This window comes from Tachysurus vachellii, chromosome 18 (assembly GCF_030014155.1).
Source record: "Tachysurus vachellii isolate PV-2020 chromosome 18, HZAU_Pvac_v1, whole genome shotgun sequence".
Lineage (NCBI taxonomy): Eukaryota > Metazoa > Chordata > Actinopteri > Siluriformes > Bagridae > Tachysurus > Tachysurus vachellii.
In genome coordinates, this window is record NC_083477.1 from 21,629,398 (window position 1) to 21,652,167 (window position 22,770).

Genomic DNA, 22,770 nt, shown 5'->3' on the forward strand with positions numbered 1-22,770 from the left:
CTTATCGATTACCGAATATCTAAATCAACTGGGTTTGCATTACAGTGGCATACAAGTGAACCACAGGGCATCATGGCAGATTAGTTCCAAATAACATCTCCACAAAATGTTGGAGGAATTAAGACTAATTGAGTGAAGCCACGAGCGGCGGCGTTTGATCTCGTGTCAGCAGGTACGATGCTTCATAGATCCGGTGAAGGATTACGCAGAGAACTGTGAGGCCTGCAGCGTCAGCGTAACAAACAAAGTAAAGGAGAATGGATGTGGACGTGAAAACGAAGGCGGGAAAACATACGATGAATAAAAACTAAAATAAAACATAAGTCGATGAAAAGCAACGGGCAGAAATAAAAAACAAAGACGTTATGACTTGGTTGGTTTTATGTTTCAGTTTTCATTCATTCACTCACTCACTCATCTTCTACCGCTTATCCGAACTACCTCGGGTCACGGGGAGCCTGTGCCTATCTCAGGCGTCATCGGGCATCAAGGCAGGATACACCCTGGACGGAGTGCCAACCCATCACAGGGCACACACACACACACACTCTCATTCACTCACACACACACACACACTACGGACAATTTTCCAGAGATGCCAATCAACCTACCATGCATGTCTTTGGACCGGGGGAGGAAACCGGAGTACCCGGAGGAAACCCCCGAGGCACGGGGAGAACATGCAAACTCCACACACACAAGGTGGAGGTGGGAATCGAACCCCCAACCCTGGAGGTGTGAGGAGAACGTGATAACCACTAAGCCACCGTGCCCCTGTTTCAGTTTTCACTTGTTATTTATTCTCGTACAAAATATTTTGCACGTTTTAACACGAATTTTACACGAAAGACGTCACCACAAATCCACCGGATTCGAGAGTGTGTGGAAATGTTTGATTTATAATTTACGTGGGCTGAGCTGCAGGATAACTCGGTCTTTCTGCCCAGTTAAAATCGATCCTCCGGCCCTGTCATTTTTCTCGACCTTCAGAAATCAGGGGGAGGGAATCGATAGAGCCGAGCCGTAAATTTCCATCCTGTTCCGTTCGAGCCGCTCGCGAGGTTAATCCAGGTGCTCTATCCGTCAAAGAGAGGGAGGGAGGGAGGGAGGGAGGGAGGGAGGAAGGGAGGGAGGGCTGGGGGTGGATGGCTTCAAGCTAAAGCTCCTTAAACGGGAACATCAAAGAACCAGAGCATTGCTTTGTATCCAGCCTGCTGATCGGGATTCAGGCACTATTTGGAAATAGCCTGGCAGGGGGGCAGTTGATGGCACTTAGTCCGCATGGCATTAACACACTTTCCTTAAAAAAAAAGGCCTCTCGTTAAAGGAGAAAAAAAAGGAATTCACACAATGCCTCACTACCACTGCCACCACCACCCACTTTACACTTTACAAGTTTTTCTTTTTACCCTGGGGATAAAAGCCATGCCGACTAGCTGATAGTGGTTTGCTCTGCAACATCCTTTTGTCAACACTGATATAGAGATGGATGGTTGAGGAGAAGGTCACCTTTAGTGAACCAGACTAAACTGGTAGCTCTACACTCCCATTACATCCTGTTAGAGTAAGCAGAGACACGTCCCAGATGTTTGTACTCCTTTAAAGTGATAGAACACCAGTGTGTGTGTGTGTGTCTATGTGTGTGTGTGTCTATGTGTGTGTGTGTCTATGTGTGTGTGTGTGTCTATGTGTGTATGTGTGTGTGTGTCTCTGTGTGTATGTGTGTGTGTCTACAGTATGTGTGTGTGTGTGTGTCTATGTGTGTGTGTGTCTATGTGTGTGTGTCTGTGTGTGTGTCTATGTTTGTGTGTGTGTGTTTGTGTGTGTCTACGTGTGTGTGCACGCGTGTGTGTGTCTATGTGTGTATGTGTGTGTGTCTATGTGTGTGTGTGTTTCTATGTGTGTATGTGTCTATGTGTGTCTATGTGTGTGTGTGTGTGTCTGTGTGTGTGTGTCTGTGTGTGTTTGTGTGTCTACGTGTGTGTGCGCACGTGTGTGTGTGTGTCTGCGTGTGTGTGTATCTATGTGTGTGTATGTCTATGTTTGTGTGTGTGTCTATGTGTGTATGTGTGTGTGTGTGTCTATGTGTGTGTGTGTCTATGTGTGTGTGTCTATGTGTGTATGTGTGTGTGTCTCTGTGTGTATGTGTGTGTCTACAGTATGTGTGTGTGTGTGTGTGTCTATGTGTGTATGTGTCTGTGTTTGTGTGTCTACGTGTGTGTGCGCGCGTGTGTGTGTCTGTGTGTGTGTCTATGTGTGTATGTGTGTGTGTGTGTGTGTCTATGTGTGTGTGTCTATGTGTGTCTATGTGTGTGTGTGTGTCTGTGTGTGTTTGTGTGTGTCTACGTGTGTGTGCGCGCGTGTGTGTGTCTGTGTGTGTGTGTGTATCTATGTGTGTGTATGTCTATGTGTGTGCATGTCTATGTTTGTGTGTGTGTCTGTGTGTGTGTGTCTGTGTGTGTGTGTCTGTGTGTGTGTGTCTATGTGTGTATGTGTCTATGTTTGTGTGTGTGTGTGTGTGTGCGTGTCTATGTGTGTATGTGTCTATGTTTGTGTGTGTGTGTGTGTGTCATGTTTGTACAGGAAAGATTCAGTAATGAATAGCGTGATAAAAGGAACTGAGGGTCTGATTGAACTCTTTTATCCTCCTTAAGCGAGGCCTGTCTTGTCATTACAGTAAAGCATCTCTTTGTTCTTCTAATTCTTCCTCAATAACTCTAGAGTTACGTTTCCATCCTCACTTTAAGTGAAAGTCGGCAAAATAATACATCTTATCACATTCCTGATGAGCACGAGTAAAATGTAAACTATAACGTTTCTAACACCAGAGAGGGGGGGGGGGGGGACAGAGAGGGGGGGGGGGAGAGGTGTGTGGACATAAAGAATGGAGGACGTTTGATGTCAGGTGACATTTCATTCATTATTCTTTCTCAGTCTAGATTCCATCCTTCATATCAGTGTTGAACGTGTTGTTATTGACTGAGTGAATTCACTCACATCGATACTCACAGGACTGAACCATTTTACTCAGTAATGGGGTTTAAATCTGTACACAAGGTTCAACTGAAAAGAAAATGCTCTGATTTTTTTTCTACAATAAATATACAGAAAAGCACAAAAACACGCTTACAGTTAATCCAGAATGTAAGGACATGCGAAGTGATCAAACGTCTCGTTCTATGTTCAACACTCTATTAGAACACTTTTACACTTTTACACTTTTACACTTTTACACTTTTACACCGATCGTCTGTGCAATGAAAAGTATTTATTTAATCTAATGAGTGAACGGTAACGTAGTGACTGAAGCTGCTGTGTAATTCTGTGTATTCTGTTTAGTTACTCGAGCGATGATGATGGTTGAGTCTCAGAAGGCTGTCAATCAAGCGTGCTGTTAGAACGTTAGGCCCCGCCCAACAGGACGGTTTCAGACGGAGCCGATCGGCAGCCGCCGTGTTTGGAGCGTGACATCTGGAATCGTGTGCAGTTATATAAAAGTTGATGTTTCTCGTTAGCTAGACCTTCTGACAGCGACCGGCTGTCCCCAAGTGACCCCTGACCTCACGACGGTCTGCTCACTTTCCCCCTGCGCTTTTCCTCCCGATGTCCTTCCGCATGCCTGAATCTGAAAGAGGCTCCTAAAAGCCCCGTGGCATTGTGGGAAGGCTTTGTCCTGGAGCGCCACTCGTTTTGGTCTTTTTATCCTCACAGAATCGCTCCTTTTCTTCGGCTCTGCTGGATTCCGTGCAGCTGTTTTGGTGGCCTTTTCAGATGGAGGAAGAGGACGAGTGCAGAGTCTGTTGTTGTTCTGGTCCCCTGGGGTTCGACAGGCTCGACGGTGCCCTCTTCTGGAGTGACTCTACTTCCTGTCTGTTTCTTATTTATTCCCATCTCATCTTTTTGTTTTAAAACTTTATTTTATTTTCTCTCTCACACGGTCTTTAAGTCTGTCTCTGATGCCAAAGAACATCAGATTTTTATCTTAAAGATAAAGTTGTAAATGTTTAACTGTCTTATGCCACAATTGGGGGGTCACGGTGGCTTAGTGGTTAGCACGTTCTCCTCACACCTCCAGGGATGGGGGTTCGATTCCCACCTCCACCTTGTGTGTGTGGAGTTTGCATGTTCTACCCGTGCCTCGGGGGTTTCCTCCGGGTACTCCGGTTTCCTCCCCCGGTCCAAAGACATGCATGGTAGGTTGATTGGCATCTCTGGAAAATTGTCAGTAGTGTGTGATTGCGTGAGTGAATGAGAGTGTGTGTGTGTGTGTGTGTGTGCCCTGTGATGGGTTGGCACTCCGTCCAGGGTGTATCCTGCCTTGATGCCCGATGACGCCTGAGATAGGCACAGGCTCCCCGTGACCCGAGGTAGTTCGGATAAGCGGTAGAAGATGAATGAATGAATGCCACAATTGACAGTGGCTGTAGAGGGCGCTAAAAATGACAAACCGCAGTAACATTAACATTAAAGGAACGCTTAAAGGTTTTACAACCTAAACTCAAAGTTTGACTCACATCCGTAACTGAGAAAAGATCTTAAAACCTCTTTACATAAAACCTGTTATAAACAGGTTATAAACAGGTTTTATGTCATCGTAGTCACACAACAAATTGTTCCCTATGAAAAAAAAACCTGTAGATTTATAGCTTCGTTTACAAGGTTAGTTTAAGGTTCAGAAAATCTACTGAAAAACCTGTTCATGTTAATCACAAACACACACGACATACACAGTGAATAGAGAATAGTCTGAGACACAAAACCCTGTCCTGCTCATAGGAACTGTCTTAGACCTTTCAGACACACAACTCGCCTGCACACGACCGCTGATGCTGATCAGGTTTTATGGTCCACCACATGGCCAGGCGTTTGTGTGTTATGTGTGTTTGTGTGTGTGTGTGTGTGTGCGCATGCTAGACTAATGCAGCAAAACTGGTGTCTGTGTGGGTATACAAAGACTTGGTCAGTTTTGTTTTTTGTGTGTGTGAGTGTGTGTGTGAGTGAGTGTGTGATGGCTGTGACAGCCTGGTTAAGGCTATAATTTGGTCTTATGCCAAGCTTCAGTGGCTTTGGGACTCATAGTGTTTGGGAGTTCAGCAGACAGAAAGGGTGTGTATACTTGTCTTGTTTACGTGTGTGTGGCAGAAAGTGTGGGTGTGTGATTGATTCATAGTCACAGTCACAGATTGATTCATAGTCACAGGTACGGAGGCGACAGGTCGATGCCGTCAACATTGAATACATCTTAAAGAGATCGTCTCTAGTAAGATTCAGCTTTTGGCTGAGCGAACGGATATCCAGTTCCCCCAAGAGGAAACGACTCTAACTCAAATTTAAATGTCAAATGTAAACAGAACAACGTACAAACGTACGACACGGCGTTCTTTAATAACTAAATAATGGTTAGTTTGTCACGTTACTTCAAGGTCGTAACACACACCCCTCCGTTCTGTATTTCACAACTCTGACGGTTATTGTGTAGTAATTACACAAATGCTCTACATGTACAGTGGAGAAGATGAAAAAAAAAACACTCAAGTATTCTTTTTAAAAAAGAATCTATCAAGTTCACACAAACAATAGTACCAGCTGTTCAACACCGAACCATACGTTGGCTTATCAGGCTGTTCGTAATTAAATTAAGGGATTCAGAGAACATAGTCGTACCCAGTTATCTGTTTTCTCCATGCTGCTGTCACGAAGACGTTCCACGAAAGCTTGCTATTCTCGGCTAACACAATGATGACAATTAGCCTTATCCAATACAAATTAAAGGAAAGTGCCAGTAATGAAATCTAATTGTTAGGTGTTTCCGGCTCTCGCGTCCCAGCGGTAGCGTTCGCCTGTACGGGGTTTTGGTGTGTGTGTGATTTAATGAGAGTGCGGTGGCTGCCACGCTACGGTCGAAGCAGGTCGCTCGTATCTGGTTCACTGCGGCACCCGAGTGCGAGTTAGAGATTTCCCAGAATCCCCTGTGCCCTGCACTCATTTACACTGCCTCTCATTAGCCTGATTGATCTCCTCTCTCTCTCTCTCTCTCTCTCTCGCTCTTTCTCTCGATTCAATAAATGCTTTATTGACATGGATTTTACAAATGACATCAGTGTCCAGACAAACAACTGTCATTTGATTAAAAGGACAAACTTTCTTACATATAAACAAACAGAAAGGAAGTGAATCCTCTTATTGAACCTCTCGCTTTCTCTCTCCTTCCCTTCTCTAAGGACTAACGATCAGCTGGTGGCTTTCCTTTCCAAGTATCGCAACATGAACTTCATTAAGTCTCATGGGAGAGATAACGCTCGGTGAGTAGCGACGTATCGTGTGAACATGTCTCGTATGAGCTGGAACAGAAAGGCTTATTTCACACAGTCCATATAAATTTGTATTAGGGAAAATTATATCCAGGTTTTTTTTTTTTATTTACAGTGTGTTAGCATTTACTTCTATAAAGGAGCTTAAGTGTTTGATCATAACTTCTCTTCTAGCTCACAGATTTGTGCAAAACCTAATTAAAATACAGTAGTACGCGAACTCAGTATGAGCTTTCCGTCAGATGTCAGCGTTGTAATATAATTATATATATATATATAATATAATAGTAGTAATATAATGTAGAGGAGGAGAAAAAGTTTGTCATGTGGGACTTCTTGCCCTCTGCAGATTTATCAGAAAGCAGGGCTTGGACCGGCTGTTCTACGAGTGTGATACACACATGTGGCGCCTGGGGGACAGGAAGATTCCAGAAGGCATTGCTGTGGATGGAGGCTCTGATTGGTTCTTGCTAAATCGCGCCTTCGTGGATTACGTAATCAACTCCGATGACGACCTGGTCACCAGCATGAAGCGATTCTACGCTTACACGCTCTTGCCAGCCGAGGTAAGTTAGCTTAAGGTGTTACAGGACGTTATAAAAAATTCGATCAGCAACTTGAGTAAAACGAAGCAGAATTTTCGAAGCTGTACACTTAGGAGCAGTGTGTTAAGTGTGTAAAGCGAATGCTTTTAATTACAGCGCTGTTAGAAAAGAAAAGAGGTGTGATTCTTTATCCTGCCTGGCTATAGTAATTCTCCCCTCAGGTATTGGATTCTGGCCTAAGAAAAGCAGACTCCTTTTTTTTTTCCACAGATGTAGACATTTAAAAAAAGCAGACCTCCTGGTAAGGCAGCCCTGTATACCATCCGTCTTCATTTTATCTGATGTCATTAGTTCTCTCTCTATCTCTAACTCTCTGCAGTCGTTTTTTCACACTGTGCTGGAGAACAGTCCTCACTGCGAGAGCATGGTGGACAACAACCTGCGTATCACCAACTGGAACCGGAAACTAGGCTGCAAGTGCCAGTATAAGCACATTGTGGACTGGTGTGGTTGCTCTCCCAATGACTTCAAACCGTCTGATCTTCCCCGCTTCCAGGTAAAAACAATGTTAAACCAGTGTTTCTGACCCAAAACCATTTACCCAGTGGTTTCAGGACATCAGGTCATGTTTTTGAACCTAAAAGCAGACCAGAAAACCAATCTCTAGCTGTACACAGTTGTCTGAAGTTTACTTCAAATAAACCATGTAGAACTTCATGGTACGATCCGCTGAAACTCTTTGCTGGAACTGCATCCGTTCCTCGGGTCGATGTCCCCTGGCAGTTAAGTCTTAAGTCAAATCTGCAATGGTCTTGCTCCCCTAAATGAGCCTAGAACACACCTTGAAGCTTTTAGTCCTCTAAGGTTCTTGCTTGCTCTCTGGCAGCCCTCGGTCTTGAACTCACCACCTTCTGGTTCCTTGAGCAGAAGCTTTGTCTGATGCCCCTTTACCCCCGAGGCAGTTTGAGTGCTGGTTCGGAGCCTAATTTAGAACCAGTTCTTTCTTTTTCGACAGCCAAAGCACCGGCTCTGAACCAGGAAAAGTGGTTCTTAAGTAGCACCAAAACGTTGCTGGTCTAGACTTAAGAACCGCTTGTGTCAGGGGCTGTGGGCGGGGCTACTGTTAGCGCCTTTGGGCGGGGCTACTGTTAGCGCATTTTATAACGTACCTTAAGTATACTAATGTTTAATACACTTTTACTTTACCGCGATATGATACATTATCAGCACACATGATAGTAAGTAGCTACATGCTAAGGCTAACTTTTTTCTGTGTTAATGATAAAATAACGTTATGTACTTTCTCCATTACAACCTCCGTTTATACAGATTACATGGAGCTGCACGTACACGTTGGATTCGCTCCGTTTGGGTGTTAATGTAGGATCACAAAGCCATGAGCATTAACAGTAAAGCAACATCCACCATTGTTGTTGTTGTGTTTGTGTTTGTCACTGCTGCGTAACGTGACACGTATACAGTGACGTCAGACTCGGCTCTGTGATGCTCTTTAACCGATGGAAAGGCGAACCGGTTCTTAGAAGGTTCACCAGTGGAACCAACTTTGAACCAGCACCAGTGCTAGCTCTGAACCAGCACCCGGTTCTTTTTGGTGGAAAAGGGGCATCTGAGACAAGCTGAAGTGTCCAGTGGGGAAGTGGAATAGATCTTACACATACCTCTTTAGTCATTACCAAGTCAGACCAGGATTTGGGCTGAAGAGAGCAAACAGAGGGGAACAGTTCATTAGCTACACTCACTTAACCCCTTCATAGTGTTAATGCCATGAATCCACACCTGAAACGAACACAGAAACATTCTGCAGTAGACCCTTTTACAGCCATTTAATTTGCCTGGAACAAACAGCTAATAGCGCAGGACGGGTTTTCCAGCCAGAGCCGATCTCCACTCCGATTAGAGATCCAATGAGACTCAACAGGAAGTGAAGCCACGCTAACGCGTGTGAGCGAGGATCTGTAATTAACTGTAGCCGCCGGCATGAGATCGATGGCGAAGGCGGCTTCCCGTCAAATGGCGCAGATAGCGTGTACGCTGGGAACGTGATCGTGGTCTCAGACTACAACAGAGTCACGGTTTCTTTTCTCCTGTCATAAAATCTTCCATCACTCTGGGGAACGAGTGGGAGTGTGAGATGGAGTATGGATTCAGTAGGAGAAGGACTTGGGCTCCATTTTCTCCAAAGAGTTTGCCAAAGCTGCTGCTTTTGTTTCCATCTCCTTTGTCTGCAAGTGAGCAGCTTTTTCTCTTTTTGCAGTCTTTTCCCTTTTTTCTTACCTTTTCATGGCTTACTTTTTTTTCTTTTGCCACCCCCCATTACCCCCCCCCCCCTTTCTCTGTAGGTCTCATTTTTTAACCCTTAAAAATTCATCAGTATCTGTAGCCATTTCTATAAATTCTTTGTATTTCTATTTACATTTTTTACCCTTCTCTCTTCTGGTCTTACTATTTATTAGATAAATTAAGATAAACTATTCATTTTTTGATCTTTCCTTGTTTTTAACTTCCATTTTTTTTTAATTCTATATTTTTTAAATGTGTTTTGCATTCTATAAATATCTATTCACTTCTATTTTCTTTTCACTTCACTTAACTTCGTTATTTCTTTGTTTCTTGTCTAGTTCCCGTCGTCTGCTCGTTTCTTTCCGTTTTGAACTTTTCTTTAATTCGTGGCATTAATGTTTAATTCTGGTCTCATGTGGCATGATCCCGGTGGACCTTCTCTTTGTGACATGCCCGTGACATCGACACCGCAAGCTTTCTTTCACTCTCGGGCCTCAGAACGTCTGAAGCGACCGACCTTGAATGAAATGTGCACGATGCTGTGGTATGTGGTGATTAAAAAAAGTCCGAAGTGCATAAAGACCAAAGAGAAATTACACGCTGAGATATTTGAGATCTGCTTGCTGCACTGGTAATTAGTGTTTCCTTTCCTGTGTGTGTGTGTGTGTGTGTGTGTGTGTGTGTGTGTGTGTGTTTCGGTTGGCCCTGCAGCTGAGGATGAGTTGTGCATAAGAGGAAAAGAGGAGGGGCCCAGGCACTTCAAAATAACTAGCACAATTTAAGCACTTCTAACTGTGGTTTGAAATTCACCCTGGCAGCCTTCAATTGACTATCAGGACTGAAAAGCAGCATGTGAAAGGGCTCCTGTGATCAACTGCTGTGGTTAACCATTTCAAGTCTATCCTGGGAGAAGTGGGGGAGGGGGGGTCCGAGAGTTTTACCGCCCATTAAGTGCATAAGCACAGCTATGGCTATTGAGTAATTACCCTCCGACAATGCTTCGTCTCTTACAGCGGCATCTGAAAGAAGGAGGACAAAGGGCGGCTGACGGGAGCTTGAAATGCGTCGTGGCAGTTCGGTTCGTTCACAAGCCGTTCTCAGCCTTGAGCCTCCAAAGAGACAGGAACCTCCTGGGCATGGACGCTCTAAATCACCCCTGAGACTCCCTCTTAACCCTCTTCCAGTCCAGATTTTTTTAGGAGCGTCAATATGTCAATAAAATCTAAAATTGATTTTTGTTATTAGACGTTTTCCATGTTTAAAAGGCTTTGTAGAGGAAACAAATATAGAATAATTAAAACCAGAGACCAGCTATTCATATACACACCTATACGTTTATGTCTAGTTATGTGTATTTTAGGACTTTTCTACTCTACAAACCAGATTTTAATGTAATTTATTCAGTTCTCTCATTTCACAGAAGGGTTTTTTGTTCTCTTTTTATTAATGTTAGCAGGCTGATTTCTCTGAATAGCTGAAGTTGATGAAGTGTGTTGACTGACACACAAACATAGTGCTTCACTTTGATTTTTATTTTTACCATCAATCGCATCTCCTGAGAATAGAGCTCTATCTTTGCCTCTTTTTTCTTCCCTGTGCTGGATTGCATGCTCTTTCCAATTTCTGCATGCCATCTGATCTTTCCTGTCTGTTCTCTGTATTCCTATCCACTCTGTTCTTTCCAAAAAACCATTGCACTGTCTCTCAACATCCTCCTCTGCCTCCTCTGTCTTTCTTTTTTCTTTTATAGCAAACGGCTCGGCCCACATTTTTTGCGCGCAAGTTTGAGGCCAGCGTGAATCAGGAGATCGTGAATCAGCTGGATGCCTTTCTATTTGGAAGCTATCCTCAAGGGACTCCAGGACTTAAAGCCTACTGGGAGAACGTGTATGATGAACCTGATGGAGTCCACAGCCTCAGTGATTCACTTCTCACCCACTACCATGCCTTCGCCCGCCTCGGCCTGGCACGAGCCACAAGCTCCCTGCAAGGAGACGCTCATGACAACCGTTGTAGGTCAGTACTGGTTTTTTTTTTAGTAACCAATTTTTCATAATTCATTTTAACCCTGTTAGGATTAAAGGAAGACAAATACGAAGCCGTCTTAAAGTTGGATCTAAAAGATCCATCTCCATCTTGTGAAACCTAAATCTCTTTACAAGTGAATGATATCTGCTATATAAAGCTGCATGTGAACTGAAGGCCTACGTGGCACGTTACCCCAATAATCACTGAGGTGAACACCACAGACACAAACGTTCTGCAGATATTAAAACAAGCGCAGTGCATTTTCCATTCAGGAAAGAAGCACTGGTTCATTCAGCCTCAAACAGACCCATGTACGTATTTAGGAATAGTTCCCACCTCCTGACACAAGGAAGGGGTGAAGGAGACTCAGGAGGGGTTGTAGAACACAACGAGCTGCTTGTTGCCAGTTTTGGGTGTGTGAAGGGCAGAAGGAGAGTTCTGTTTTGGCATACCACTGTGACATGAGCCATAAGAGGATTGGAGGTTGGGTGTGTGAATAGGGTCTCTGTTAATGTTTACGGCCGCTGTAAATGTTTGCTGTTCAGCTTGGCCAGAGGAGCAGGAGGTCCTCCAGCATCGGCTGGAATACTGATGAGTCTAGGACGGAGTTCTTGCCAGGAGAAGTTTTATTTGCGCTTCCACAGATCTGTTGGTCCTCCAGTGTGTATTCCATAAAAGCCCTTTTTTTTGTTACTAATTCATTTATTGGTTATAATGTTCCTGGATGTTTAGCTGTTGTCTTGAGCCACACAGTATATATTTTTTGTTAGCTCCTGATATTGCATCATCACAGTCCTTTATGGTGTGTTGTCTTGACTAGACATGCATATATATATATATATATATATATATATATATACCTTAACGTTATTTAAGCAGGCGTATGGAAACTAAGCCGGAGTAATTAATTGCGGCTTTTTTGACACAAAGCTATTTTCTCACCAGGTACTTCGCTATGGGACATCTCGTGGCCGTCCATATATACTTCCTATATGATGAGTTCCAGGGATACCTGGTGAAGCATCATGCAACCAATCTGGCTACCAGCAAGCTGGAAACTCTGGAGACCTGGGTGATGCCTAAGAAGTTCTTCAAATTCACCAACTCACCAAACAATTTTAACAGACTGCAATATGCTGAGGTAAGACAGACTGGAGTTTGTCTGAAGCTTGAGGTTCCAGTGTGAAGTGAGAGAAATCTCTATTACGCACGTACACAAACTCGTGTTAAAAAGTGAAAGTACGAGCACGTTTGTGCAAGTCGACAAGCGAAGGTTTATTTTACTGCCTCTGTCAGAACGACGTACAGACATTCGGCCAAGTAAATAAGAGAAAATAACATTTAGATTAGAATCAGGAAGGATTGTCTTTTAGGTGATTCATGCCTTAAACAATGAATTGGCTCTTCTTGTGCTTATGCTTTTTTTTTTTCCCCCACGATGGAGATCGCACCCTCAGCAGAATCACATGTAAGTGAGTTGGTGTTAGGTCATTTACGGTCTGTTGTTGGACAATGAAAAACCGTCTGTACTAAACAAAGTGGTTGGGTTGATTAAAACAAATAAATAAGAGAGATTTCAGAACAATGAATGGTTTGTTCTTGCCCAGGGCAGTAAAAATGCTCTGGCAGTATATATGTGCAAATGCTCACACGCTGTGTGCACTGAAAGGAAATTGACCTCTGAATATTATTGGTAATCTTACTCTGCTGTGCATTCCGCCTGACATACTCCGTTAAGCAAGCAATAATTCAGACGTCCTTCATTGATTTAGCTGTCAGCCTGTGCCGTACCTATCATCTTGCCCTTTGGCATAATCAGTGATTTGTCTGCCAGGAGTGTGTGTGTGTGTGTGTGTGTGTGTTGGGAAGGGTGAAATAATGACTGCATGCTTTGATGCACCAGGTTTATCTGCTGTAAGATGAAAGGGTGGTTGGGTCACATGCAGAGACGAAGGAAGTTAGGAGTTTTTTAACAGGACAAGTATGTATCAGGGGGGTCACGGTGGCTTAGTGGTTAGCACATTCGCCTCACACCTCCAGGGTTGGGGGTTCGATTCCCGCCTCCACCTTGTGTGTGTGGAGTTTGCATGTTCTCCCCGTGCCTCGGGGGTTTCCTCCGGGTACTCCGGTTTCCTCCCCCGGTCCAAAGAAATGCATGGTAGGTTGATTGGCATCTCTGGAAAATTGTCCGTAGTGTGTGATTGTGTGAGTGAATGAGAGTGTGTGTGTGTGCCCTGTGATGGGTTGGCACTCCATCCAGGGTGTATCCTGCCTTGATGCCCGATGACGCCTGAGATAGGCACAGGCTCCCCGTGACCCGAGGTAGTTCGGATAAGCAGTAGAAGATGAATGAATGAGTGAGTGAGTGTGTATCAGGCAACATGGACTGTTCTGACAGCTCTTCTTGGTGTGAATGTGTGTCGATATCCGTAAGCATTGGAGTGGACGGCGTGTTGCGTTGAGGACGATAATTGGTGCTGTAAGCCACTTAAACCTTTGTATGGCATTCAGCTATTTCATAAAATCAAGCTTTTAAAATGGTCTGCATTGTTTTCTTTAGCCACTGGTTCGGTTTCGGGGAAAGAGATGAAGTGTTGTTTTGGAGAATACTGACACAAGCGAGTCTTCTATCTGTTTTACTGACAAGTCCCAGACGCTCGGAATAAGAAACATGGTGTAGAAATGTTAGACTTACAGAAGCAGCCTTAGGATTCTGGCACTAGATAACTCCCAGTCTCCTACCCACCTTCTCCACTGCCATAAATACGCTCAGTGGGAGTCCAAAGTGGGCGCGGGAAGACAAAACCGTGGACAGGTTTGACATTCATTTCATGCTGTTATGTTCATCTAGGCAGGTAAGAGCAGACAAACGTGTGCCCATGTTTTTTTTTTCCTCTTGTTTTCGAGTACAAATGAATCGTTTGTGCAGTTTTACACTGAAAAAAACCCCAATAATGTAACAAGTTCTTAAACATAAGAAATAAACTGTGTAACGTCTCATACATTAGATTTGAGTCTTTTTAGGTTTTGTTCGTTATTAACCAAGCCGGTGATGTTTGCTCACTTAAATCAGTCTTAGTTTTACAGAGTATTTATATCATTCCTTTTAGATCGGGTCAGACTGGGACGCTAAGGAGAGAATTTTCCGGAATTTTGGTAATCTGATGGGGCCGATGGAGGAGCCGGTGGGGATGCAGAAGTGGGCCAAAGGGTCCAACGTGACAGTGACGGTGGTGTGGATTGACCCTACTAACGTGATCGCTGCCACCTACGATGTCTTAATTGACTCCACTGCAGAGTTCACACACTACAGGCCTCCGTTGAACACACCGCTTCGGCCAGGCATGTGGACTGTCCGAGTGCTGCACCACTGGAACGCCGTGGCCGAAACACGCTTCCTCGTCACGCCGCTTACACACCACAAACATCTGCCCATCCGCCAAGGTGAGTTGCATATGTGATATTGGGATGCAGGAAAACTGTTGCTCAAGAATGTGGATTAGAAGTTGGACACTATTTTGAGAAGCTTTAGATGCAACATACAGCCACAAGAGCGTTACTGAGGTCAGGCACCAAAGTAAAGCACTTAGCTCTTACTTCCAAACCACTTTTTAGTTCATCCCAAAGGTGCTTAAAGGGGAAGCAGTCCAGGGTTTGTGCAAGTTCTTCCTCTCTTCTCTCAACAAACTGTTTCTGTAATAGACTTTATCCACAAGGGCATTATCAATCTGGGAAAACACCACAAAGTTGCCACAAAGTAGAGCAGAGAATTGATGAAAATGCCAGTAGTATGAACATCAATGGACTTAGGAAGGCCTGAACCAAGCAAACCATCTGTGATTATGGTTTCATGGAAAAGAGAGACTCCAAAGATCTTCTCAGCTGTACTCACTATCCGCTGCAGGGTCCTGTGATCTGGGACGGTGCAGTTCCCAAACCAGACAGTGATGCAGCTGCTCAGGATGCTCTCAATGGTCCCTCTGTAGAACATGGTCAGGATAGAGGGAGGAAGTTGTGCCTTTCTCAGCCTTCATAAGAAGTAGAGACGCTGCTGGGCTTTCTTGGTGGTGGAGCTGGTGTTGAGTGACCAGGTGAAGTTCTCCGCCATGTGATACGTCTGTGTTCCCCTGAAGTCATCAAAAATCTCTTTAGTTTTATCAACATTCAGAGACAGGTTGTTGGCTCTACACCAGGCAGTTAGCTGTTGCACCTCCTCTCTGTATGCTGACTCGTCGTTCTTGCTTATGAGACCCAACACAGTCGTGTAATCTGCAAACTTGATGATGTGATTCGAACAGTGCATTGCTACACAGTCTTGAGTCAACAAAGTGAATAGTAGTGGGCTGAGCACGCAGCCCTGAGGGGTTCCAGTGCTCAATGTAGTGGTGCTGGAGATGCTGTTCCCGATCCTGACTAAGGTTTCTCAGTCAGTAGGGAGGTGTTCAGGCTGAGGGATGATTGTGTTGAGTGCTGAACTGAAGTGTATGAACAGCATTTGTACTGTACGTATGTATCATTATTGTCCAGGTGGGTGAAGGCCAGATGAAGGGTCATGGCATGACGAGCATCTCGGAGCACTTCATTATGATGGGTCTGGAGACTCAGCTGTAAAACTGCCTGGGTAGAAAACACATTTGCACTCCTTTAGAGCACAATATCAGTGGCACTTGTCATAGTACCTGGTGATCTAAAGACTTGTGTGTGTGTGTGGCTTCTTGGTTATGGAACCCCATGCTGTTCACCTCATGGTGCTTGCTTCCAGAGGTGGTTTGGAGTTTGCCTTAAATAGCCAAATCCACTAATAATAAGCGATAGGTTCTTTAAGATTCATATCATTCTACCACTACGTAGTGACAGTTCTATCATGCTGATGTCATTGCTATCAACAGGAGCTGTAAATGGTTCTCTTCTTTACTTTATGCTTAAACAAATAAGAATAAGAAAGCAGTGACCTTTGTTGAGAGATCTTCCTTTCTTCATGCATTACCAGCTTGTATAGTTGAAACTTACTTCTGTGAGGTCACCCTCACTGGCTCTCAGAGGCTTGTGCGTTGGGATCGTTCTCCTCCATCGGCTAAATATAGACTTGCATATGAGTAGTACACAAAACTTAGGTCACCGTACATGGGTAAGTTTCACACTGGTATAAACTGATTTAGGAATCTAGGTTTCATTTCATCTTCTTTAGTCTTAAACGAACAGAACTCCTGATGAGAGTTTAGCTCTGATTTGTAAGCAGTCTAAGGTTACTCGGGATTAATCACCGTTGTGGCATAAGATTAATGTAGAAGGCATAGACTGAGTCGTCCTGCTGATCATGCCTCTGCACCCAGAGCTAATAAAAGTTTATAGAGTGCCTTTATGTGGTCCTAGTCAGTCTGTACCTCACTGAAAGCTGGGCATCTGTTAATGAGAAGTTATAGATGTTAGGTGGAGGCTTGGAGGGAAATCAGGTTGGCCTTGTACAAAGCATCAAGCTGAACAGAACCCGGTCCTTGACCATGAATTTCCATTGAGGGATGATCTCATAATTGTGCATCCTACATTATACGCCTACACATTCAGCTATAAGGCCACTTACAAATAACTGAAATGTTCCCTCAATTCCCAAGTTTTTCAAAACTAATGGGCCGAGTAAGCATGATGATTTTTATCTGTAGATCTTATTTGGTTGAACTGTAGTACACTGAATGCCTCTTCAAGCCACATTGTGAAATGTTGTCTACGTATGAAACTATAGTGCCAGTCAAACGTGGGCAAGGTAGACTTACAGGCTGGAATCGGGTACTTTAAAGAGACATCTGAAAGACCGTGAGGTAGGAAGGATGCAGATAGACGCTTAATCCAGAAAGGAGGTAATTTGAAAGGGCATCTTAAAGCTTAGTCACATCATAGAGCTTATGTGCACAAAGATGCAGTGGCAACACAGGATTTAACTGAGAATTTGATCTGAAGAGTCCTGATGGATGGGAAGTGTGAGAAGACCAAGGAAGGGTCCAAATCTAAATAATCTAAATAATCATCTATACGTTTTATCTTTTGCATCTTCACTCATGTCAACAGTGACTCTTGTCATTGATATAACACTCGTATTCATTGAGAATCCAAGTGTTCTGCTATTAAATACATACTTGGACAGTTACTGTGCAACAGCAGACCTATTATGGTATTAACTGAGAAAATACCAGACAAAATGAAGACGTTTAAGAAATTGTCAGATATTCATTATTTGTTTCTTTTCCTGCACAGATGATGCCTTGAAGATGCACAACGGCCCAGCCAGGAACAGCTATATGGAGCAGAGCTTCCACGGGCTTAACCCCATCCTGAACATCCCGGTGCATTTAGGCCAGGTGGAGGAGGCGGAGCGTAATGCTGGGCTGACGGGTATGAGGTTAGAGCGCTGGGTGGACAACCTGGTTGGCGAGGCCTGGGTAGCTGCAGACATTTGCTCGGCGACGCCCTCTGGCTGTCCGGTCCTGCAATCGTGCAGAGACACGGCGTGGAGCTCACTTAGCCCCGATCCCAAATCACAGCTTGGGAATCCCAAAGCTAATGGCACCATAAGGTAGCAGGAGCACCACCATTGCCCTGCATCTCCTGCTGCATCGTCATTGTTCGGCTGTTGATATTTTTTTATTATTTATTTCTTTCTCATTGCCCAGAAGAATCAGGACTGTACGGCCTTGTTGTGCAAAGGGTGAGACAGCGTACACTGAGGATTTTTTTTTTTAAAGCAGATGTATATGAAGTGCTGTTTCAGACTCATAGTCATATGAGTGCAGTTGAGCTTTTTTTTATTTATTTAGGTTTGAGAATTGAAATAACTGTGATCAAAATTTTTGTTAAACTTGATCGAAAATAATTGAAAATTAAGATGCCTTTTGCATGGACTTTGCTGGGGACATTTGCAAGCACAGGACGGACCTCGACATAGGTACTGTGACCAAAAGTAATGCATTTAGAGTAAGCCTTTTTATCTATGGCAACACACACAGGTACACACACACACACACAACACACACACACACATACATTACCCCCGCAGTCTCAGTGCAGATGTTTCCATGAAATGCTAAACTGTGGCATTAAAGGCTATGAGATGGGAGTCTTCAGCTGCTCACAGTCGGTAAGGCACTTTGCCCCCAGCCACAGCGGCCCTTCATGGGCTGGTCTATAGGACTGAACGTTGAGTTAATTGCCAAGTAGAGTTAAGCTGGGCCACAGGAGCCTACAGCAGAATGTGTGTGGGAAGGTTCTTGGAACTGCCAGGCTGTCTGTCTGTCTGTCTGTCTGTCTGTCTCTATCTGTCTGTCTGTCTCTGTCTCCTGGCTTTTTCGAACTCTCGACTCTACAGCTTGCCTGCAGGCTGCCTGACTTGAAATGGAAAGTGTCAGCTGTGCTGGCACATAAAGGGAGAAGAAAATATAATAAAAAAAGATTTTATTCTTTTTACTTCATTTTCCCTGAAGCAGAGGATTTACTGTGTAGGAAAAGGGTTTGGCTATTTATTCATGTGTTTATATAAATGAAATAGCTATTTTTTTAGTCAATGACTAATGTCTATATGCTGTTTTTTTGCAGCTCAAATCAATACCTTTTTGTAAAAACAAGCTGCCTTTATTTACAAAGGCCATCGACCCAACGTGACCAGAATAAATTAAAATACAAAGCAGGATTATCGTTAGTATTAACATTGCACCGTCCCTGACTAGACCCCAAGCAAACCGATGATCTTTTTTTGTATCGTTTCATGAACAATTGCTTGTGCTCGTCTCACTCCGGTTCTGTCACGGTATCGATCGAAGCCACTTTCACGATGATGTCACTGTTACAAATCTTTACTCTGAACCTTCCTATAAGGCACAGCGATTCCACAGAAGTCACGATTCTGAGAATGTGTGAATAATAATTCACCGTAATAATAATAATAATAATAATAATGATGATTTTTGACTGCTTGGGGAATATTTTTAGCAGGAAAGAAAATTGCAAACTTGCAAGACTCCATGTTTTTACTGGAGCTTTTCCTTCATTTTTATACCGATTTAATGGTTCCGCATTAAGCGTGTAAGATTCCGTATTTATGTACGAGCAGCAGCACCGGCATCTCCTGAAGAGTCTGTGCTCCTCTGTATGCAACCCAGATCATTGTTCGGTCCGATACAAAGTGAAGATCGGGATTTCAGTGTTGTGACCGGGTTTGTTTTCTTACAGTAAATTTCCAGTGAAGCACTCGTGTCATTCTGTGAGGTTTTAACAGCGTCACGGCTTTTATGCCGACATCCCTGACGGTATTACGAGAGTATTGTGAAACGACCTTAAGACTCTACAGCAAGAGAGAATTAATTCATCCTTTGGATATTTTTTTAAATAAAGAGTATAATGTGTGTGTGGTTATACAGTATGTGCGTATTTAAGAGTGTAAAACTACGCTACAGTTTTGGAGAAAACCTTCTGAACAAATCAGTCTACCATCGTTTACCTCTTTTCACGTCAAACCTTATTTAAATCTCACTTCTACATAGTCTTATGTACTATAGCTATTTTGATAGGAATGATAATGTCATTTTTTTGTAATTGACAGATGTTTTTATCGTATTAAAAAAAAAAAAAAAGTGTTCAGAGTCTCAGTTGCAATGAATGGCTCTGGAAGGGGAAAAAAATGTAATGTGACAACGTGGAAGTCTAGTGAGACAAAAAGGTCTGACTGTGTGATTTATAAAGCTCTTAATGATCATTTTGCCTTTCATAGAGTTTCACAGCAAATTGTTGTTGTCAGTGCTGGAATGTTTTGTTGGGCGACTGTTGCACAATTTATCCTGAATCCCCGGCTCTCTCCGTCAGGAGGTGGCCTGTGTGCCTTAGCTTCTCTCCCGTCTAAGGAACTCCCAACCTTCTGTGTGTCGACATCAAGCCAAAAGAAAAAGAAATGAATTCTCTGCTGGTGTAAAATGCCTTCTGTGTTGCAGCACTGTTGTCGCTCTCTTTTTTCCCCACAACTGAATTTTATTTGAATTAAAAGAAAGAAATCATTTGTCTTCATTCCTGTGTGTCAGACGAGCTGTTTAAATGTCACGTCGGTTTAATGCATTAGCGCGGTGTTAGTGATAGATAACGTCCTCCTGCACAACACTACAAACCTCGGCTGAGTCACGGAGGGAATCGGGGAGCGTCAGGCATCTCGATCTGTCTCGATGTGGACAGGACATGAATGGAATTTTATTAGTCACTCACAAATTTAATAAAAAACTGAATTCTTTTCCGGTCGTTTTGTCTCCATAAAACGGATAATAGACAAATCTAGTAAAATCTTATCAATCTTTCAGCATCCTGTCAATTTGTCTAGAGAGAGATTCCTAAACTTAAAACAGAACAAGATCACAGATTTGGGATCAGTTTTAAAATCTGACAAACATTACATAAATAAGGCAGGTTTTTTGCATCAAAGAGATATATATATATATATATATCCGAGTCGTGCATCTTTATTCCCTTTTATTTCCGAAAACATTAAGTGCAGATAAACCTGTGTGACGTAAATAAACGTATCACTTTGGTGAAACGAGCTTAACACGGCACAGCAAACGGAACAAAAGCAAAGAAAAGAAAGTGCTATATTTTATATTTATACTCTATGATAAGGGACTAAATGATAAAATGATAACGTTTGCCGTTACAGAGCAGACATCACATTTTCCCTCACTGTAAAATCACTAGAGAAAAAGCGGTGTAATAAGATGCTAAACACAACAACACACACCTGCAGCTAGCGATCACAGCTGTCCACGCCGTACACACTGAGGACTGAATACTGCTGACTTTATTCTGTAGGCCAAACGGCTACTGACACGGCTGCTTAATTAAGCTCCTATGACTGCTGAGTGCCAGTGGGATTTGTAGAATAGACCTTAATACCCAACAGAGAGAGAGAGAGAGAGAGAGAGAGAGAGCGAGAGAGAGAGAGAGAGAGAGACACAGAGAGAGAGAGATAGAGAGGGAGAGACAGAGAGAGAGCAAGAGACAGATAAAGAGAGAGAGTGAGGGAGAGACAGAGAGAGAGCAAGAGACAGATAAAGAGAGAGAGTGAGGGAGAGACAGAGAGAGAGACAGAGCGAGAGAGAGACAGAGAAAGAGAGACAGACAGAGAGATAAAGAGAGAGAGAGACAGAGAGCGAGAGAGAGAGAAAGAGAGACAGAGATAAAGAGAGAGAGAGACAGAGAGAGAGAGAGACAGAGAAAGAGAGACAGACAGAGAGAAAGAGAGAGACAGAGAGCGAGAGAGAGAGAAAGAGAGACAGAGAGATAAAGAGAGAGAGAGACAGAGAGAGCAAGAGACAGAGAGAGAGAGAGAGCGCACAGGGCTTTTTTTAACCTCCCTGCAAATGCCCTTCACTCCAGATGCCCTGTAATCTTGCATAGTTGGTATAAAGTTAGAAACCATTACTAAGGTGTGGTTTAGCTTTGACACAGTTTGTGCACTAATTTATGCTTCCAACGACCATGTGTGTGTGTGTGTGTGTGTGTGTGTGTGTGTGTTTTTTTTTTTTCCCAAAGTCTAGGAATAGACCTGAGTCTGTGGAGAATCAGTGAAAGGTTAGGAAGTGTAGGCAGCTAGACGAGCACAAGCTGAACGTCGCTGAGCTTTCTAAAGTAAAGCGAGCAAAAGTACGTTAGTTTATACAGTATATTCTCTTGCTCGTGAAAGTGTTTAACTGAATTTTATTTTTGTAGCATTTTACAGACTCGATCCAGGCGTTAATGTACAGCGAGAGAGCTAAGGGCAAGACTAGTAAGGAGAAGAAACCTCACATGGAGCCAAAACTCAGAGGAAACCTTCCTCCACCGGACGTTATATAAAACAGTCCAGATATAGAAAGTCTTATTCAGCTACACGATTTATTCAGCTGATGTTCCTGAGTCAATTTTCTGACCTGAACGGTTGGAAAAACACTTGGATGCCCAGAGCAAGGTCATATTTCTATAGCTACTCTCTGAGTGTGATAACTTTTAAAACTAAATCCAAAGTATTATGTAACTAAGTTTAATTTAATCGATTACATTAAGATCTATTTACAACACAAAGTTGAACACAAAGCCACTGTGAAAATGTTTTATTGAGTATAAAATAAAGTTTACTGTTGATGGTGTGTGTTTTACTGTAGTGTCGAGTCTTTAACTGGGAAGTCAGATGTCTATTTAATATACATTTGTCCAAAGTACTATTTGGACGGGATTATTGTTCTGAAAACATTACTGGACAACACACACGTGTAGCAACGCTGATGATTAACACTGGATAGTGATCAGGGTTTACATCACAGAAATGGGTCTGTCTTCAGGCTACACGTTTCTTGTCGCACTAAAAAATATGTCACACACACCATATTTTAATAAACACTGAATTACACACGGGGGTCACGGTGGCTTAGTGGTTAGTACGTTCTCCTCACACCTCCAGGGTTGGGGGTTCGATTCCCACCTCCACCTTGTGTGTGTGGAGTTTGCATGTTCTCCCCGTGCCTCGGGGGTTTCCTCCGGGTACTCCGGTTTCCTCCCCCGGTCCAAAGACATGCATGGTAAGT

General features: G+C 43.4%; 1 protein-coding gene across 1 annotated transcript in view; it reads left to right on the forward strand.

The window, feature by feature from the left end:
• The window catches only part of xylt1 (xylosyltransferase I), a 66,820-nt gene extending 46,616 nt beyond the window's left edge, over positions 1-20,204 (forward strand). The window contains exons 5-11 of the mRNA XM_060892173.1: positions 6,222-6,302; positions 6,661-6,877; positions 7,236-7,412; positions 10,908-11,173; positions 12,131-12,326; positions 14,296-14,629; positions 17,435-20,204. Of these exons, the coding sequence (XP_060748156.1) occupies positions 6,222-6,302; positions 6,661-6,877; positions 7,236-7,412; positions 10,908-11,173; positions 12,131-12,326; positions 14,296-14,629; positions 17,435-17,757 (1,594 nt within the window). The 3' untranslated portion in view covers positions 17,758-20,204. The remainder of the gene's footprint in view (positions 1-6,221; positions 6,303-6,660; positions 6,878-7,235; positions 7,413-10,907; positions 11,174-12,130; positions 12,327-14,295; positions 14,630-17,434) is intronic.
• The last annotated feature ends 2,566 nt before the right edge of the window (positions 20,205-22,770 follow it).